Source organism: Lycorma delicatula, chromosome 2 (assembly GCF_047948215.1).
Source record: "Lycorma delicatula isolate Av1 chromosome 2, ASM4794821v1, whole genome shotgun sequence".
In the NCBI taxonomy this organism is placed as follows: domain Eukaryota; kingdom Metazoa; phylum Arthropoda; class Insecta; order Hemiptera; family Fulgoridae; genus Lycorma; species Lycorma delicatula.
Genome location: NC_134456.1, coordinates 18,995,033 through 19,012,465, shown reverse-complemented (window position 1 = coordinate 19,012,465; position 17,433 = coordinate 18,995,033). Strand labels below are relative to the sequence as shown.

At 30.9% G+C, this 17,433-nt stretch overlaps 1 protein-coding gene across 1 annotated transcript in view; it reads right to left on the bottom strand.

Annotated features, from left to right (window-relative positions):
- LOC142320521 (FMR1-interacting protein NUFIP1-like) overlaps positions 1-13,121 on the bottom strand; it is a 36,504-nt gene extending 23,383 nt beyond the window's left edge. The window contains exon 1 of the mRNA XM_075358397.1: positions 12,465-13,121. Coding sequence (XP_075214512.1) covers positions 12,465-12,965 — 501 coding nt within the window. The 5' untranslated portion in view covers positions 12,966-13,121. The remainder of the gene's footprint in view (positions 1-12,464) is intronic.
- Positions 13,122-17,433: the final 4,312 nt, after the last annotated feature.

Genomic DNA, 17,433 nt, shown 5'->3' with positions numbered 1-17,433 from the left:
AAAAAACAGTTACTTTGCTTTAAATAATTTTTTTTAAACTGATATATAATTTAAACTTGGTTAAAGTCAATCAATACTCAGAATTACCCGTAATAAAATGTATAATCCTTGAAAACAAGATTAAAACTGAAATATTAATTAAATGTTAAAAGGAAAACTGAAATTATAAAGTATGGTTTTTAATGTGTATTTTAATTATTATTTTACTATTTTAGTTATATATTAAATATTTATTACTCTAATTAATACAGAAAGCAAGTAAGCATTGCTTTATTAAAAATATAAACTACACAACATTTAAAATTTTTAAATATATAATAGATCTTATATTTAAATTAAAAGAAATCATCTACTGAAACATTGTGATAAAAATAAAACAATGTTAAATATTAATGCCGGAGAAATACTGTTTGCCACATTAATAATATTCCTGCAAATTTTAGAGAATATTTTTCAGAAAAATAGTTTTTCAAATCTTTTGAAAGGTTGTAAAATATAAATTAAGATGGACAACGGTCAATTATTAATAGATTGCATTCAATGAACACATACAGGTATTAGTAGTAAGTAGGCAATATATGAGTCTAATAATTATTTTAAAAACAATAAATGCAGAATTAACAATTAAAAATGTATAGAACAGTAATTTAAAATCTTTTATCTACAGTAATAATTACAGACCAATATATATATATATATATCATAAACAATATCGAAAAACATATAATAAAATCACTCGATGACTGTATCAATTATTTTTTTAAATTTTAAGATTTATAAATATAAAATCACGAAAAGTTTATCAGTATGCTACAAATAACATCCTTTTACCATGAACAAATTAACAAAATATTAGGCTAAATAAAAATACTAATGTTTAAACAAACATCACACAGGTAAACAAAAATGCAATTTATTATGAGTTTAATACAGATGATAGAGTAAATTTTAAATAAGTAAATGGATTTTTTTCCATTAAAGAACTACTTGAAAAATTCTGTTATACACTAAATTTTATGAATACAAAAAGTAATAAATCCACGACTTCAAATTTTAAAATATACAATTTACATTTTCATGGTCATAAGTACCCAGTACTATTTTTAAGGATAAAAGTCATGGATTAAAAAAAAATCTATTAACTAATAATATAAATTAACTGAAATATTTTTCTTTTGTTTTTGGGACAGTTAAATTTATATTGTGTATTACATTTAGATGAGAAGCTTAGTCATCTTCATCCAGCTTCTTCACTGCCTTCCACACTTTTATCACAGTTAGGTAAGATCCCAACACTTCTGCTGCCTTTAACTTTGACAATAAATTTATTTTAACAATGAGAAAATAATCAAAATATTTGTCAATAGAAAGTGATAAATGCATAGTTTTATAATACACATACATTAAGAAAACTATATATTATATATATAAATATATGTATCATATAAAACAAAAAACAAAACAAAGCTATAATGAACTACACGATCTAAAGCTAATTTAAATGTTTTACAAAAAAATTATTTAAAATAAAGTGAAATTTGTAATTTAAACAAAATTAAATGAATACTTTGTACTATATTTTAAAGTACAAAATATTATAGTCAACACTACTGACTGAGTAATATCAACTTTGGAGAAAATATATTAAAAAAAAATCATAAAAAATAAAAATATGTTATTATTTTAGGTGACAAGTTAATGCAAAAAAGTTATCTGACTAATATCAATCTAGAAATAAATCAAATGATTATCCCTATGCATTAATTTTTTTTAAAAACTGTCAATTATATTGATCAAGAATATCACCTGAACCTAAGTAACTATCATTAATACACAATAGGCTTATAACACGTAAGGTACACATAGTAGAACTACAATGCACACATTTTTCCACAAAACACACGTTACAATCTAATAATTATTTTATTGATTAGTAATGAAGATTTATTAGTTTATAAATATAATGTAAAATCCCTGTTTTATTTTAAAACTACAACTACTTTTTTATATTTTTGTATATATATATATATTTTAAGTAGTAATAACGATGTCTGTCTAAATATCTGTTCACTTTTTTTTCTGCTACTTATACATTTAAATACTGATTAAAAGGACTAATGACTATTAAAATATATAAATATCATTAATATAAATTAAAAGCAGATCACTTCTTTTTTTTTTTAAAGTAATCAAATAACAAATTAATTTACTATCATAAAAAAACCCTAAACTATCATAAAAATTCTAAATTGCAACTCTCACAAATCCTAATGATAATATTAATGATAATGAAAATAGTAATAAAAAATAATTACTGAATAATAAAGAAAATTAAGCCAAATAAATAGTCATGGCTGATTACTTTGTTACATCAATAAAGGAAAGCTGGTTAAAAACAACTGTCAACATCAGGTTTCCCAAATAAAAAACTCAGTATCTCCAATACTCTTTATCATATGTTGTCCATTATATTGGTACAGGTTAAATTACATATATATATATTTTTGTTTACTGAGCTGTTACTGCATCTTTCTTTCCTTCTGCCTGTAACAAACGCGAAAACAATGCTTTATACATATCAGTATGTAAAATTACACTATTATAACACGATTTAAAAGTTAACAAATGAGAATACTGGTTCATCTAAAATAATAAAATCCGATTTCAACAAAATTTCAGAGAACCACATAAATTTTCCATTAAGAGCAAGATTCAGATGAATGTAAGGGATTAACCGATAAGCTATTCTTAACAAATAAATTTCAATGTGTATTTGGTATAATGTAATAAGGCTAATGTAAAATGAAAATTATGTTGAATGTAAAAAACATACAAATGAAGAAAAAATATGTCTACTCTGAACTGCACTGTACTATACTATTAATATTTTCTTCAGTAACATTTTATCCTTTGATAACATTAAACAATACTATATTATGTAAAAATCTCTAGAGCTAATGTATTTAAAGAACTCACTCCATATTTTAAATAGGAGAAAAATTGAAGGAATGGTCTGTGGAAATACTCCACTGTAAACTGCATTTCTTAAATATAAATTCTATTGTCAAAAGATTTTACAGGGCATTATTTTAATGGAGGAATATAACCCAAATGAAAAAAATTTAAATTAAGATACAAACTTAGAACATAATCTAGAAAATAAAGTAGACATCACTTGAATCAATAGCGTGAAATATGTACATTATATTTAAGATGAAATTAAAGAAAAGACATTTAAATTAAATAATCATGTTATGAAAGAGGACGTGTTCATTGAATGCAGACTAAGTAAATAAGTGATAAATCAAAATTTTTTTAACAACATAAAAACTAAACATGAAACTATTAATTGTCCAACAGTATATCTTACTATGTAAAGCAGAAGTGAGTGCATCTAATGTACCTACCCAAATAATTAAAAAAAAGCTACAGGAAACAAGGAATGCCTTACAATCAACTATACTTCATTCTACAAAATTCAAGACTTACCAGTTTAAAATATAAACATCCACAATAATAAAAAACCCCATTTTAAAAATATTTCATAATTATTACAATCTTGGACATAAATGTATTTTAAAGGCAGGCAAAATAAGTTAAAGATGAAAAGCTTCCAAACTTCTACTGAACCCAAGACCAGTATTTTTAGAAATCTAACAAAGAAATGCTTACAGAAGCAGATAAAGTATCCATTATTGTTTCAGTATCTCAATCAAATGGACATCATATGATGAAAATACAACAGAAAAAACAGTGGCCATTCTTTAAAAATTATTATATTAATTATGCCAACATTCAAACAGGACTATATACATTTAATCCTAGATTTCAAGGTGCTCTAAAAATTAAATAAATGTAACCTCTGAAAATTATGAGATAAGCCAAATTCTCTTACCAAGGACAAAGAATTGGGATAATACAATCCAACACACAAAACCATGGAATCCCTTTTTGGCAGGGGATACGATACATCATGGTATCGTATAAGATTTCATTGCTCATGAAATCTTCTAATTTAAAATAATGTCAACTTTCTTACATATTTTTTATTTAAATAAGTTTTTCATTAATTTAAGCATAAAAACACCTGAACTAAAATAAATTTAAATAATTAAAAAAATACTTTACAATTGAGGCTGACGGACACCCATTTACTTAAATACAAATAAAATGTAAATACTGAAGTATAATTAGTGAACTTTAAAATTCATTGAAAATTTACTGTCAATCTTGACCTTGCATTGTCAATGTCTTTTTGAAATCACTCTCACTGGCAAATTTGGTTTCATTTACCCATCATAGTTAGGGGGGGGGGGGGGGAAGAAGCAGAGGATATATAATATAATTGTATTATTAGATAAAATCTGAAATTCATATGTACAAATTTTGTCAAGGATGAGTTGTACATTACAACAAAACTTCCGTATAAAAAAAAAATACAGACATTTGCTTAGTCTCACCAACAAAAATATGAGAAAAAAGTAGTAAAATTAATTGATGAAACCTTCAGCTACAGAAAAAACCAAAATTGCCAAATACTTCAAAAGTAAAAAAAATAAATTGACTAAAAAATACTGAATATTAGGTTCAAAGACAATTAACACATAAATAGTTAAAAAAAAATTATATATATATATATAAATATAAACTTGCCCCTAATTAAAAAAAAACTGAATTGAAATTATTTAGAAATGTTTAAAACGGTCAGAAAAAATAAATGAAAAAGTTCATCTTGTATCTATAACAAATAAGTTTTAAATTACAACGAAAACCACAACTTTTGAGCTTTATTTAAATTAATATGGTAATCTTAAATAATCATATATATGGATTACTAATATGTAAAGATTATATTCATGTGGTCTTTCTGCCCTGATGCAAGTCCTTTGCACTATGTTCATCTCTTTCCCGACTAAACTTTTAAAATGTTTAGCTCTATTTCCCTGTAATTGTCTATAATTTTTACTTATTTCATTAACTCTTTTCATCTTCTACTAATCCTCTTATCACAGATTTAAATCAATACTCCTCTCATGAAAGCTAATTGGCTTTGCAGCCAGTTAGTTTTCAGCTTGTGGACTATTCTGTCTAAGCTTCTATACTATTTAATTCTCATAATTTTTTCCATTTTCTTTTGTTTAATTAATCTTCTCCAACCTCCTTAATGTCCGCATTCAATTTTTACTTTTTCTTCCATATATACATATTTTCCAAACATATCAGGATATCAAACATCAACACAACTAAATCTTTACTCAAGTCTTACAATAACTGTTTCTTTCTAATGTATGATTCCTTAACAGTTCAAATATTACTTTTATTCAATGTATTACTAAGGTAGTTAAGCTATTCTTGTTTTAATTTTGTTTTCACTTTTGCAATCTTCACATAACATTTTATTTAAATTTCTCTAATCGTTTACTTTTTCAATTTTTTCTTCTTTTGTCCAGATTTTCATTGATCTATTATCTCAAACTGTCATTATTTTAATTTTTCCTTTTATATGACTGTTCTGCTACAATAAGAACAATTATAACTTAAGATTAAAAATATTTAAAAATCTATCAGAATAATGAAGAAAAATACGCTTCACATTAACATATTAATATTTGAACATTTTTAATGTACTACTTTCAATAAACAAATTAGTGTAATACAAGCAAAAGATGGCCAGTTGCCTGATAACAGTCACACTAGAATTTATTGGTCTTGTGAAACACTTTTAAGTAGTAAACAACACCAAAAAAAACAAAAAAACAAACAAAACATCAAGATACTTGTCAAAGGTAAAATGAACAATGTGTGTTGGTTTTTTAAAGAAATATCTGGATATATGGTTCTTTGACTATGACTATAACTTCAAAAGTCACATAAAACTCATCAGAAAAGATGCTAAACAGTAATGTTAATTTGTTTGTATAAATATATATATTTTTTTTAATTACAAGGTTATAACAAAATATCCATTTTAAACGATGTATTCAAAGAAAAAATAACTCTATGTGATAAAAAAAAAAATTGTAAAAAAATTTCAAACACTGAATACAAAGTTCTTAACTTTAAAATTAACCGATTTTAAATTATCAGTTTAAGTAATAAAGCTAAAAAACAAAATGACAGCTACAATTATGTAAAAGTAAGATATTTACCTACCACACAAGCATCACCTCTTAACTTCGTATATTGCATTTTTTAACAACAATTACAATTATTCAGTTCACATTTCAACAGAAATCACTTAATTCTCTTTCTTAACTTCAACTGTTTTGTAAAAACTGTAGTTTTTCATTGATCCAGCAAATAAATCTTAAGAATATTCCATGCAGAATCCAGTTTGAAAACATCACTATCTATAACTCTGTATTTTTAAGCTAGATGATAATTCAATTACCCAAATTATTTGTTTTTCTTTTTGGTAGGAGCCCTTTTCTGTGACTCCTTTTGGTCCTATTATAAAACTCTGGGTTCAACTCGATTTCTTTCTCTCCATTTAAGTGTGTTCAGGAAGTTATTAGGTATCTAATTCTGGTACTCTTGTCTCTCTGCTTTTTCTTTCTTTAAAGACCTTCCTTCATGCCAGGTCAATTTCCAGTAAAGCAAAACAATTCTTAAGCTGGTTCTATTTCTCTTTATGCTGAAAAACTTTTAATCTGTCAGATGTGGTCAGGTTCCTTTCTTTTTTTTTCTTTTTCTTGTTTAGCCTCCAGTAACTACCATTCAGATGATGAATGAGGATGATACGTATGTGTGTAAATGAAGTCTTGTACATTCTCAGTTCGACCATTCCAGAGGTGTGTGGTTAATTTAAACCCAACCACCAAAGAACACCTCTCAGTTCGACCATTCCAGAGGTGTGTGGTTAATTTAAACCCAACCACCAAAGAACACCAGTATCCACGATCTAGTATTCAAATCCGTGTAAAAATAACTGGCTTTACTAGGACTTCAACACTGGAACTCTTGATTTCCAAATCAGCTGATTTGGGAAGACGCTTTCACCATTGGACCAACCCGGTGGGTTGTGGTCAGTTCCTGATCCTGTGCCTTCTTGTTATTCAATTATTTTTCAGAAGATCTATCAATCAGTGTATCAATCAGTATCTATGCAGATCCATCAATCAGTGGTTCTGCAACCATCAATGATTTTTTAGTTTGTTCCAATGATATGATGTTAGAACCAGTCCTATACAAATAAGAATAAAATATTGTAAAGAAAATAATGTTTTCTTTTTACCTATGAAATTTCTGTTGACAGAGCATGGACAACTAAATCATCTGGAAAAATCTGATCAGGTAACTAGGCTCAAAAGCCAATTACCTAGATCACCTTCCTATACCAACATACTAAGGGTATTATGCAAGATTTCCCTATCTTTTTGTCCTGACAAAAGAACATGTTTCTGAATAGTAATGAATAGTTCAAATTGCTGTCAAACAATTCCATACTTGTTATTTTACTAGATAATTAAATATACACACCATCAATGATGTCCTTAGACTCTAAGTTAGTAACACCAATGGTGGTTTTAGAGGTGGTGACAGCATCCAAAATAAGTAGCCTACCAAAAATATTTATGTCAAATCTAAATTGGAATCCAGAAACACTTTACTCTGATTTTATTGGCCGTACCCCAATGTATGATTACAAACTCAAAAATCTTTATGGAAGAATTACTTGCTTAATGCTAACTAAAAAATTCACATCCACGTTTTAAATAAAAATCTGGGAGAGCAATTATACAATATCACAGTTTTTATTATAAAGTTAAATTCAAATTATAATCACTTAAGTAGGCAAGTTATCACAAATCACACTCAATAAAAAAATTAAATCAAGATAAAATAATTACTTTACACACAAACACACGCACACTAACACTGATAAACTGTTAATATCAAATTCAATCAAAACTACTATTTACTTTTCGTGATTTTCAAATTTTTTATGATCAGAAAATTAAGTATGTTCTTTGCAGCTATGGTTAAAAACCAGAAAATTTGCTATTACTTTATCAATATGAAGAGGAAGCCTACTTGTACGTTTAAAATGCTTGATTTTTTCCAGAATGTATACAATTTTGGTAAAGTAAATATATTTACGGATATGAAGCACTGTTTAATTTTCAGTACATTTCAACTATGTGGCAAGTATTTTCCCTGACATTTCCTGCGTAAACTTATAATAAATATTCACATTTTCTATTAATAAAAATTAACAGCCATTAATTATAGTTATATTATCATAATCAGTAGGCAAAAACCCACCAAAATTAACACTGTTTTTGACATAATCAGAGACATTACTTTAAAATTATCTTAATCTCTAATACAAAAATCTGATGTGGATGCCACATGACTTTCTTGTATACCTATTAAATTACATATACACATTTGTTTAAAATGAAAAGTACATAAAATTTTATTTTACTAACTCCTGATAGTTTTTTAATTTTTTTTTTTTTTATTGTTTTTATTCAATTATTATTTATTGTACAATTTTCTTTATAATCAGAAGTTAATAAATCAATATATTTAAATTAAGAAAAAGAAGAAAAAAAAAGGAAATGAAGTCGCATTTGAACCGATGTGCCTTTCCCTTGTAAGAGATCAAAATACTTCATTAATTAAAATTTTATTTGGCTATAACTCTGGAACCAATGAAAATAAGTACCACTTATGATGTATCGAAAAGCTCTCAATGAGAACTTATTACTGCACTTAAGAAAGGTCCAAAATCCAATTTCTTTTTTTGGATATTGGGCTTTCTTGGACACTTGGTTCAATCAATTGCAATCAAGTTTTTGAGTTATGCAAGATACAACATATGTATGTACAGACATCACATCAAAACTAATCAAAATAGATTAAAGGATGGTCAAAATGGATATTTCCATTAAAATCTGAAAACCGAAATTTTTCACGATCACAATACTTACTTTCTTTGTACAAGGAAGTAAAAATCATTAAAATCACTAATCTTCTAACAATAATTTATTAATCTACAGGGATTGGCCACAATTATTTTCTGCCCGACTTCATTGGTTTTTAAGAATTAGCCTAAAGATAGCTGAATAAATTCATAGATGTCATATCCAGATAATTAAAAGTATCAGAATTAAAAAAAGTTTATTCATTTGCAGTGGTGAGCAGGAAAACATGAAATGATATTACTCATAAGTAGCAGTAGTAAACTGTAACTGGCAAATAAATGAATATGTTTATGAGATAGTTATACGATTTAAAATTCAGCTTTAGATCTGAGAAATATATATTTTTTCAAACTATTTAATGAAATTAAAAAATTTTGAAAAACCTTTCTCTTGCATGCTTGATATACAAAGATAAATAAAAAACTAAAGGCAATTTTGTGTTTTCGCAGGAATAAACTTGGACTATGTATATACTCGGGATTCCTCATTCAGCTGAGTGTCACGAAGCCAAAAGGTCACATCACAAGTATGGATGCATCACTCCACTAATATACCTTCAAGGAACAGTGTGCCTTTCTTTGACTGAATATTTCAAGGTTTGCCACTTACTTTCTAGTTGATAGTGGTGAACCTGTTTCATCGGCTGTCGCAATTCATTAAAAAATTCTAGGATCGGCTGCATAACGTTGAAAAAACTGGGCAGCCTGTTGCGCGCTGCTGCTGAAGCTCAGCTAAGTTCCTTGGGTACCCAACTTGCACAAAGTTTATGGTACGCTAATTCATTATGCAATATTGTATATGACTATCTGAAACTTATGTCCAAGAGGTCTGCCAGGTGTGCAATTGTGATTCTTTGATTGCCTCTGATAATGGTATCTATCCGTTGGATATTTTCTTCTGTGCAGGTTGTTTTTGGACGTTCAGTTCAACTTTCATCCATCATGCATCCCACTTTAAAACGGTCCACCCACTCATACACCTTTCTTTGAGTAGTGGTGGTACTTGCTTCATACTGCGCTAATAGCCACTCATGGATGTCTACTGGCTTGAACACCTCTGATCACACAAAGTGCATTATAGGATGCTGTTTCTTGATGACCCATACGTCTGATATTTTTTCTTTGAGACAATTGACTAAATGGGGCAGTGATGGATACTCTTACTTCCTTCACTACAAGTATATGCATAGTGAAATCAGACATGCTCAATCTTCGTTTAACAAAATTGCCTTTACATTTTTTATTTACCATTGAATATTAAAACTGCAAAACATACTTGTGATATTGACGCAATAAAAAATAATTCTCTCTCACACACACACACACGCGCGCGCGCACTAAACAGGTCCCAAACCAGTTATAAAACAACAATTTATTTTTGTGGCTATCTAGATTAGAATGCAATCATCTTAACAAAAAAAAAATTAGAAAAGATGCAAGCCATAGCAACTTTTTAGTACAAGCCTAGTGATAAAAAAAGAATAAAAAAATACATAATTTTCTTCAAAATAAATGGTTTGTTTAAAAAATAACTGAACATTTTTAATTACATGCCAAAAGAAATATTCAGTGACATGCAGTTGGCAGCATCATGTTTTCACATAACTGTAACATGTTCTTGGATTGTTGATATCTCATTTGTTTTCATGTTATAGTGATAGTAGCAATTTTTTAATGTGTAATTTTTGGGTGCAACAACACAACAAAAACTTTTGCTTGAAACTGGGGAAAACTTTTATAGAAACAAGCTCAGAGATGATGCGCTGAGCCATATGCAATGTTACAAATGGTTTTTACAATTCAAAAGTGGTCGTCAGTCAATTGAAGGCAATCCTCGACCAGGAAGGCCTTCGACTTCAACTGATGACACCCACGTTCACAAAATCAACTATCTGGTGCTTTCAAATTGCCAACTAACTGTCAAAGAACTTGCAGAAGATCTCAACTGGATCATGCCATGACATGTTGGCTGAAAAATTATGAATAAGCATCAAGTTGCAGCAGTTTGATAACCGAACAGCAGAGTGAGCGTTCATTGGCAACTTCTTGAACAAACCAATGGTGTTTAAACATTCATGCAAAGGATAATGGGAGACGAAAGCTAGGTTTAGATCGTACGACACAGACAAAAGTTCAGTCATAAAAAAAATCACTCATTACAAAAATCACTACTAACACTTAAACATGTTGCACTCAAATACAGTAATTAAACAAGATATCATGAATCTAAGAACATGTGGTTACAGAGGAGGTTATGCAGAAACAATCCTGGCAACCACACATCACTAAATACCTCAGCTGGCATGTAATTAAAAGTTTTCGGTTATTTTCTGAACAGACCTTATAGGTATGGTGATAAATCACTTATCATTAACCATGTGATGTGTCTTCCACAAATGTTCTTAATTTAAAGTACTTCTATACCCTGTTCTGAATGACAAACTAAAAATCAAGTAAATTTACACAATGAAAAAGTTACCAGTGATTACTGATTATCATGAAGAGGAAGAGTGATTATTCTAAATTCTAATTAAATGATTACAACAGCCTGAATATTTTTTAATTCAACCATTAATATTAAAGAAAATTCAAACAAACAAGAAAGTATTACTTGTCACAAATTATATATAAATACTATAATTCTGAGCAACTTCAATTTTGTTCTTACTTTAATAAACTGTAGTAGATATGCTTAGGATCAGGAAAACACAAGATCTAAATGTCAGAAAGGTTTGGACAGCACATAATCAGTGCAAGTTAAAGAGGCTGCAATATATTCACTTCAGAGACTACAACACATGTTCTATGATACTGGTCACGTACGATGGATCAGCCCTTACAAAAAGCACTATTGCCTATTAAGGTTTGTTTGTAGTTTATTCCTCTTCAAAAAATTCTAACCTTAACCATACCTCTCTCCACAGAATGGATTAGAATCTGAACAGGTTACCATAACATAAAACAGATTGCTAATCGACTAGGCTGATAAGATGGTACAGAATTGGACCTTGCACAGGTCACCTGCTGTCCAAACCTGCTTTTCAACATTTGGATCCTGTTTTCCTGATCCTAAAAATATATCTATGGCGTATTTAAGTATGAAAAAATCTAATTAAATAATTGCTCAGAATTACAATACATATGTATATTTAGAATGGAAAATATGCAGTACTGATGGTACTGTTAATGTAAGTAAAGGGGGCAGTAAACATAATAGATTATCATAAGTTGCAAAACGCCAACACTGCTCCAGCAACTTCCATTCTAAACATGAGTTGAGCTTTTCAAATTTCTATAAGTATTAGCAATTAAGATGTGGACTAAGTCCCAAGTATAAAATTCAAATTTGAGCAATTATTTATACGGTAATATAGTTTAATGGTTTATTCTTTTAACAAACTAAACAAATTTATAATCCAAATACAAACAACAAAAGAGATGCAACTATTTATCTTGGTAGGCTGTTAATTCAACGGTTCGAAATTAAAAAAAAAGATTGCATTCAACAAATTAACTTACAAGCAATAACACTTACCTCATTCTTATCTTTCACTGGCTTGTTCTTCTTCCCTTTCCTATTTTTAAAGGGTGTAATGCCCAATTTTCTCATTTTAGCTGCATGTCGTAATTCTACTCCTCTCGGGGGCCTCCCACGACCACGCATTAAAGGAGGAGGTGGAGGAGGCATTCTAGGAATTGGACCGTGCGGAGGAAACATTGGGACTGGGGGTCGAGGCGGAAAGGGTAAATTTCTTCTCAGGGGTGGTACTGGAGGGACAGGCGGAAGCCTCGGGGGTGGAGGCCTCATATGAGGAGGTGGGGGAGGTAGCGGAGGAGGCATAGGTGGAACAAAAGGAGGTGATCTCATACCTGGAGGCGGTAATGGCCTCATCCGTGGAGGTGGCATATGTGGCGGTGGAATCGGAGGCGGCATAACGCTATTTCGTGCCATCAAAGGCGGTGGAGGGCCAACACCGCGTCCTCTTCCCATTTTACCCCGACCTCCACGCGCCGCACCACGTGCTAAACGCACCATAATTGCACGTTCTAGCTAAAGTAATACAAAAATATCTCCGTTTGGTACTGAAAAATACTTCAATCAACGAAATTAAACACAAACAATGAACACAATATAAATCACACAACTGACGCAGTCTACGGATCAGAAACAAAATGGCGCGATGTAATATTGTACAGTCCAAACAAAGACCATACATCTTACAGATAAAAAATAGATAATTAATCTGTAAAATGTTTAAATCACTAAAGTTTGTGTGACACAATCTTTTTTTTTTGTGAAAATTAATGGCAGTGTATAAACTATAGATTATGTTTACAGGTGTTAAATTTCATATTTATCAATCAAATTCTCTGGATGTAATTTGCAATCTCTATGTTAGTAAGGTATATTTCAATGAATAAATAAAAAAATTTTAATTTTTTTAATAAATATTTTATTTCTAACAAAATTGAGCAATTAACAGTTTTTGTAAATAGTAAGAACGTTTATAAAATGGATGCAATCGCATGCTATTAAAATAATAAAGTTCTTTCTCTTAGTTTTAAACAAATTTAACAATATTAAAAACATTTATCAGTAATTAAAAATAAAATATTTAACACTATTTTTTAAAAGAAAATATCTTCTCAATTAATACTTGAAAATGTGCTTTTGGAAGATTTTTTCTAAATTACTGTGCAGGTCATTATTTGGTGTTGCAGTTAGCGTTATTGCATACGGCTTCATACAGAATTCACAACAGAGCGTTTAGAATTGATCAAATAATGTATTTTTGATTTGATGTGTTTGTTTAGAATGTTGTTTTTGCAAAATTTATTAACTATTCAAGTTTACTGTATCTGTGGCTTTTATGTGCTATAGGTAAAATTTCTACCTTCCCACCATGTAATAACTTTAATTTTTTGTGCCTTAATAGCTAACTAGTGGTAGTACTTGGGAACTAGTGATCATTTTCAGCCAATCACAAAACTCGCAGTAGATAAAAACCTACTGATAAACTATGGGAAGAGGTATGACTACAGAAAACAATGAGTGAGATAAATCCTTCCCAGAAATCACAACTTACAATGAATTTAAAACCGCAAGTACATGGATCCAGAAAGCAGTTACATAACCTAACTAATATCTAGGTTGATAAAGGAAACTTCAATAATTTTATTTAACGTGGTCACATATCATGAAGCAAGATCATATGGGAAATGAACTAACACAACATAATTGAAACTAAACTAGTTTAATTTTAAAAATTCATTAAAACCTTTTTATAATGGAAACTACAAGGGATGTCAAAAGATTTTCTGCTTTGGGAGCTTTTTTAAAGTCATTAAAGAACAAAATCGCTTTAAAGAATAGGATTTTTATTAATTATCACCTTACTTTAATCACTTTTTTAATGAAAAAATATTTATTAAAATTAATTGTTAAAAAACAGAAAATAACCAGTTAACTTTTTCAATATAACTATCACTGAGTTCAGCCCAGCATTTTTATGGTAGTAATCTGAAAAGTAGCTCTTCTGGAGTAATTTGTTGCATAATTATCTTTATGAAGTACACCTTGACAGTAATAATTTGCTTTCCTAATTTACTACTGTCATCACAGTTTCACACAGATTTCATACAATACATTGCTTTTGTAACCATAAAATCTGAAGCTCTGAATTTATTTTCTTGCAATTTTCAATGCTTGAGCTTAATAATTTGGCCTGAAATAGGCAACCTTTCTTCTCGTGAACTTTTACACCCCTTCTAAACAGCATAGTTAACATTGTCATTAAAAATTATTCATATATTTTATTGCTTACTTTTGTTCAGTCATTCATAGATTACTGCACCTTTATTTTTCTTATATTTTTATAGTGTGAATATAAGTATTCACACTATATTTTTGTAGTGTTATTTTAAAATTATTTAAAATATATTTGTATTTTTTGCAATCCTTGTGATATTATTTCTTTATTCTTAATTAGTCCTTTTAAAATACCAATATAATAATAATAATAACAACCTGTGCGGGGTTACCTGTCCTCCGTTGGGCGCATCCCCAGGTGGTGGATCAGAGGTTGCTGGGTAGGTAGGAAATAAAATCCAGCTGTGGACCAAAACAGGTAACCAGCAGGTGCGTTAGCAGCTCACCTGCCATGTGTAATTTGCTCCAATCACTAGAAGCAAAGCCTGGAGTGTGCCAGTAATGAGTCTGCAACTGGCACATAAGATGACAGACTCTTTCTGGGGAAGAGTAGACTGAGGAGAGAGTCCTCTGTCGCTTGGTGAGCAGCAACCTGGACCGTCCAATGTTGTAGGCAACATTGTACCTGAACTCAGGTGTCCATCCCTACATCCTGGAGCAGGAAGTGGTTAAATGGATAGTGGAAATAAAAACCTTCCTTTACCGCTCCTACCTTCAAATAAAAAAAATAGAAACAGATATGAGGCCATACGTGTTGAACTGCACCGTATCATGGTTGATTGCTTCCCTAAATTGCAGGGTAAGATGGTCCAAAACATCCTTGACCTACACAGTTCTCTTTTTTTTTGCATCACATTGGGTGCCTGTGGATATTTTCACAATAGTCAGGTTGGAGGTTTCATGGGAGCTCGATTTGCTGTCCAACCCATCTATTGATGACAGCATGCTGGATGAAGCACCTGTTTCTCCCATTCATATGGCTGACCTGTTTGCAGAGAATTTGCTGTGCTGTGATAAAATGGATATGGCATTAAAACCCAGGATTCCTAAGTTGTGGGCAAAAAGTGGCACGAAAATAATAATCGATCATGTCAATCAGCTTTTAGCTAATAAAGTTACACGCATGACAACAATCCAAGGCCTTCATGAGTTGGTTTACAGAAGTGTTCTCATGGTGACGGTAACTAATAACCAGCAAGTTTGAGGAGCTGTGAAGCGAGATAGACCTAAGTGCTGGCTTGGGAGTTTCATTTGGTCATCTAACCACATTTATGGTAACCCAGAACTTCTCCCAGAAAGTGCGAGCTGCTGCGGAGACCATTTACAACATCAATAGGAGCCTGTAAAACAACTCAATTGCTGAAGTCCTTGTATTGAAATAATGCCTCCCTGTGTTATTCTGTAGGATGTGCTATTACAAAATAAGTAATATGTGACATGAACAAAACCATTTGTTGAGAACCAACTAGCGTGAATTCTTTAAGAGGCTGCAAACACCAGTTATGCAGCAATTCCAGGCTTCAGCAGTTCCTTCCAGCACTGAAGTTTTGGATTACAGACTCCAATCTGGTCGAGCTTGTTATTGTGTTGTGATGAAGCAGAATGGATCCATGATGAGAAGAGGAGAGTGAACCAGATGCCATCTATGGTTGGCCAGATTGTGACTTTGGATGATGTAATTGGGTCTGTTGCTCAAACACATAACTGGAAAGCAACCAGGATCGATGGTGTGCAGAACTTTTGGTTCAAGCGCTTCTCAGCTGTACATGATTGCGTGCTGAGTTTTCTCGGCGATATTACAGGATGCCAAGATTTCTCACCCAGGGAGTGACCTACTTTATTCCCAACACTGTTCAGATACGGCCGACCCCACAAATTGCCAACCTATTACTTGCCTCCCAACATTCTATAAGATTTCTACATCTCTCCTATGTGCCAAAATTTCTGCCCATCTAGAATAGCACCAGATTATTATGGAAGAGCAGAAGGGTTGTAAGGAGCAGTTGGTGGTGGACAGTGTTCTCTCTCCTCGGCTAAAAAGAGTCTGTGCGATCTGTATACAGCTTATATAGGCTACAGAAAAGCCTTCGACTCTGTGCTGCATTCCTGGCTTGTGGAAGTGCTTGTTTTGTTTAAGGTTGACCTGTTGGTCATGGAGTTCCTGCGATACGCAATGGATAAATGGTGCACCTGTCTTGTACTGACTGTCCCTAATAAAGAGCCTGCGACCATTGGCGAGGTGGTGATTCACCAAGGCATGTTTCAAGGTGATGCTGTGAGTGTGCTCTTGTTCTGTACGGCAAGCTCTCTGTCCACCATCCTAAAACTGGCCTATGAGGGGTTTGCAATTGGCCAATACTGTTATAGCCTCCTCATGTACATGGATGATATAAAACTTCTTTCTGACACTAAAAATGGTGTCCAATGGATTGTTAAGCTGGTCAAGAAATTCTGTCGACGTATGTTTGAGGTGTGGCTTAGACAAGTGTTGGGTTAATGCCATGAGAAATATTTGGTCACGGATGGATGTCTGTATATATATATATATATATATATATATACACCCTAAAAACTGAACTCCAGGCTATTATTCTTTTATAACTGCCAGGTGCAATATAATTTATGATTTGTTTCTATAAAACTTCACCACAGTATCTCCTTTAAGAAAGATCTTTAGTGTCAGATTAAAGGCTTGAAGTAACCTATTCATTTTAGAATTCTGTGTGCACTAGGAAAAAACATACTGCACTGTTGTCAAATTGTGTCTAATAAACTACGGAAAAAATAGCATACA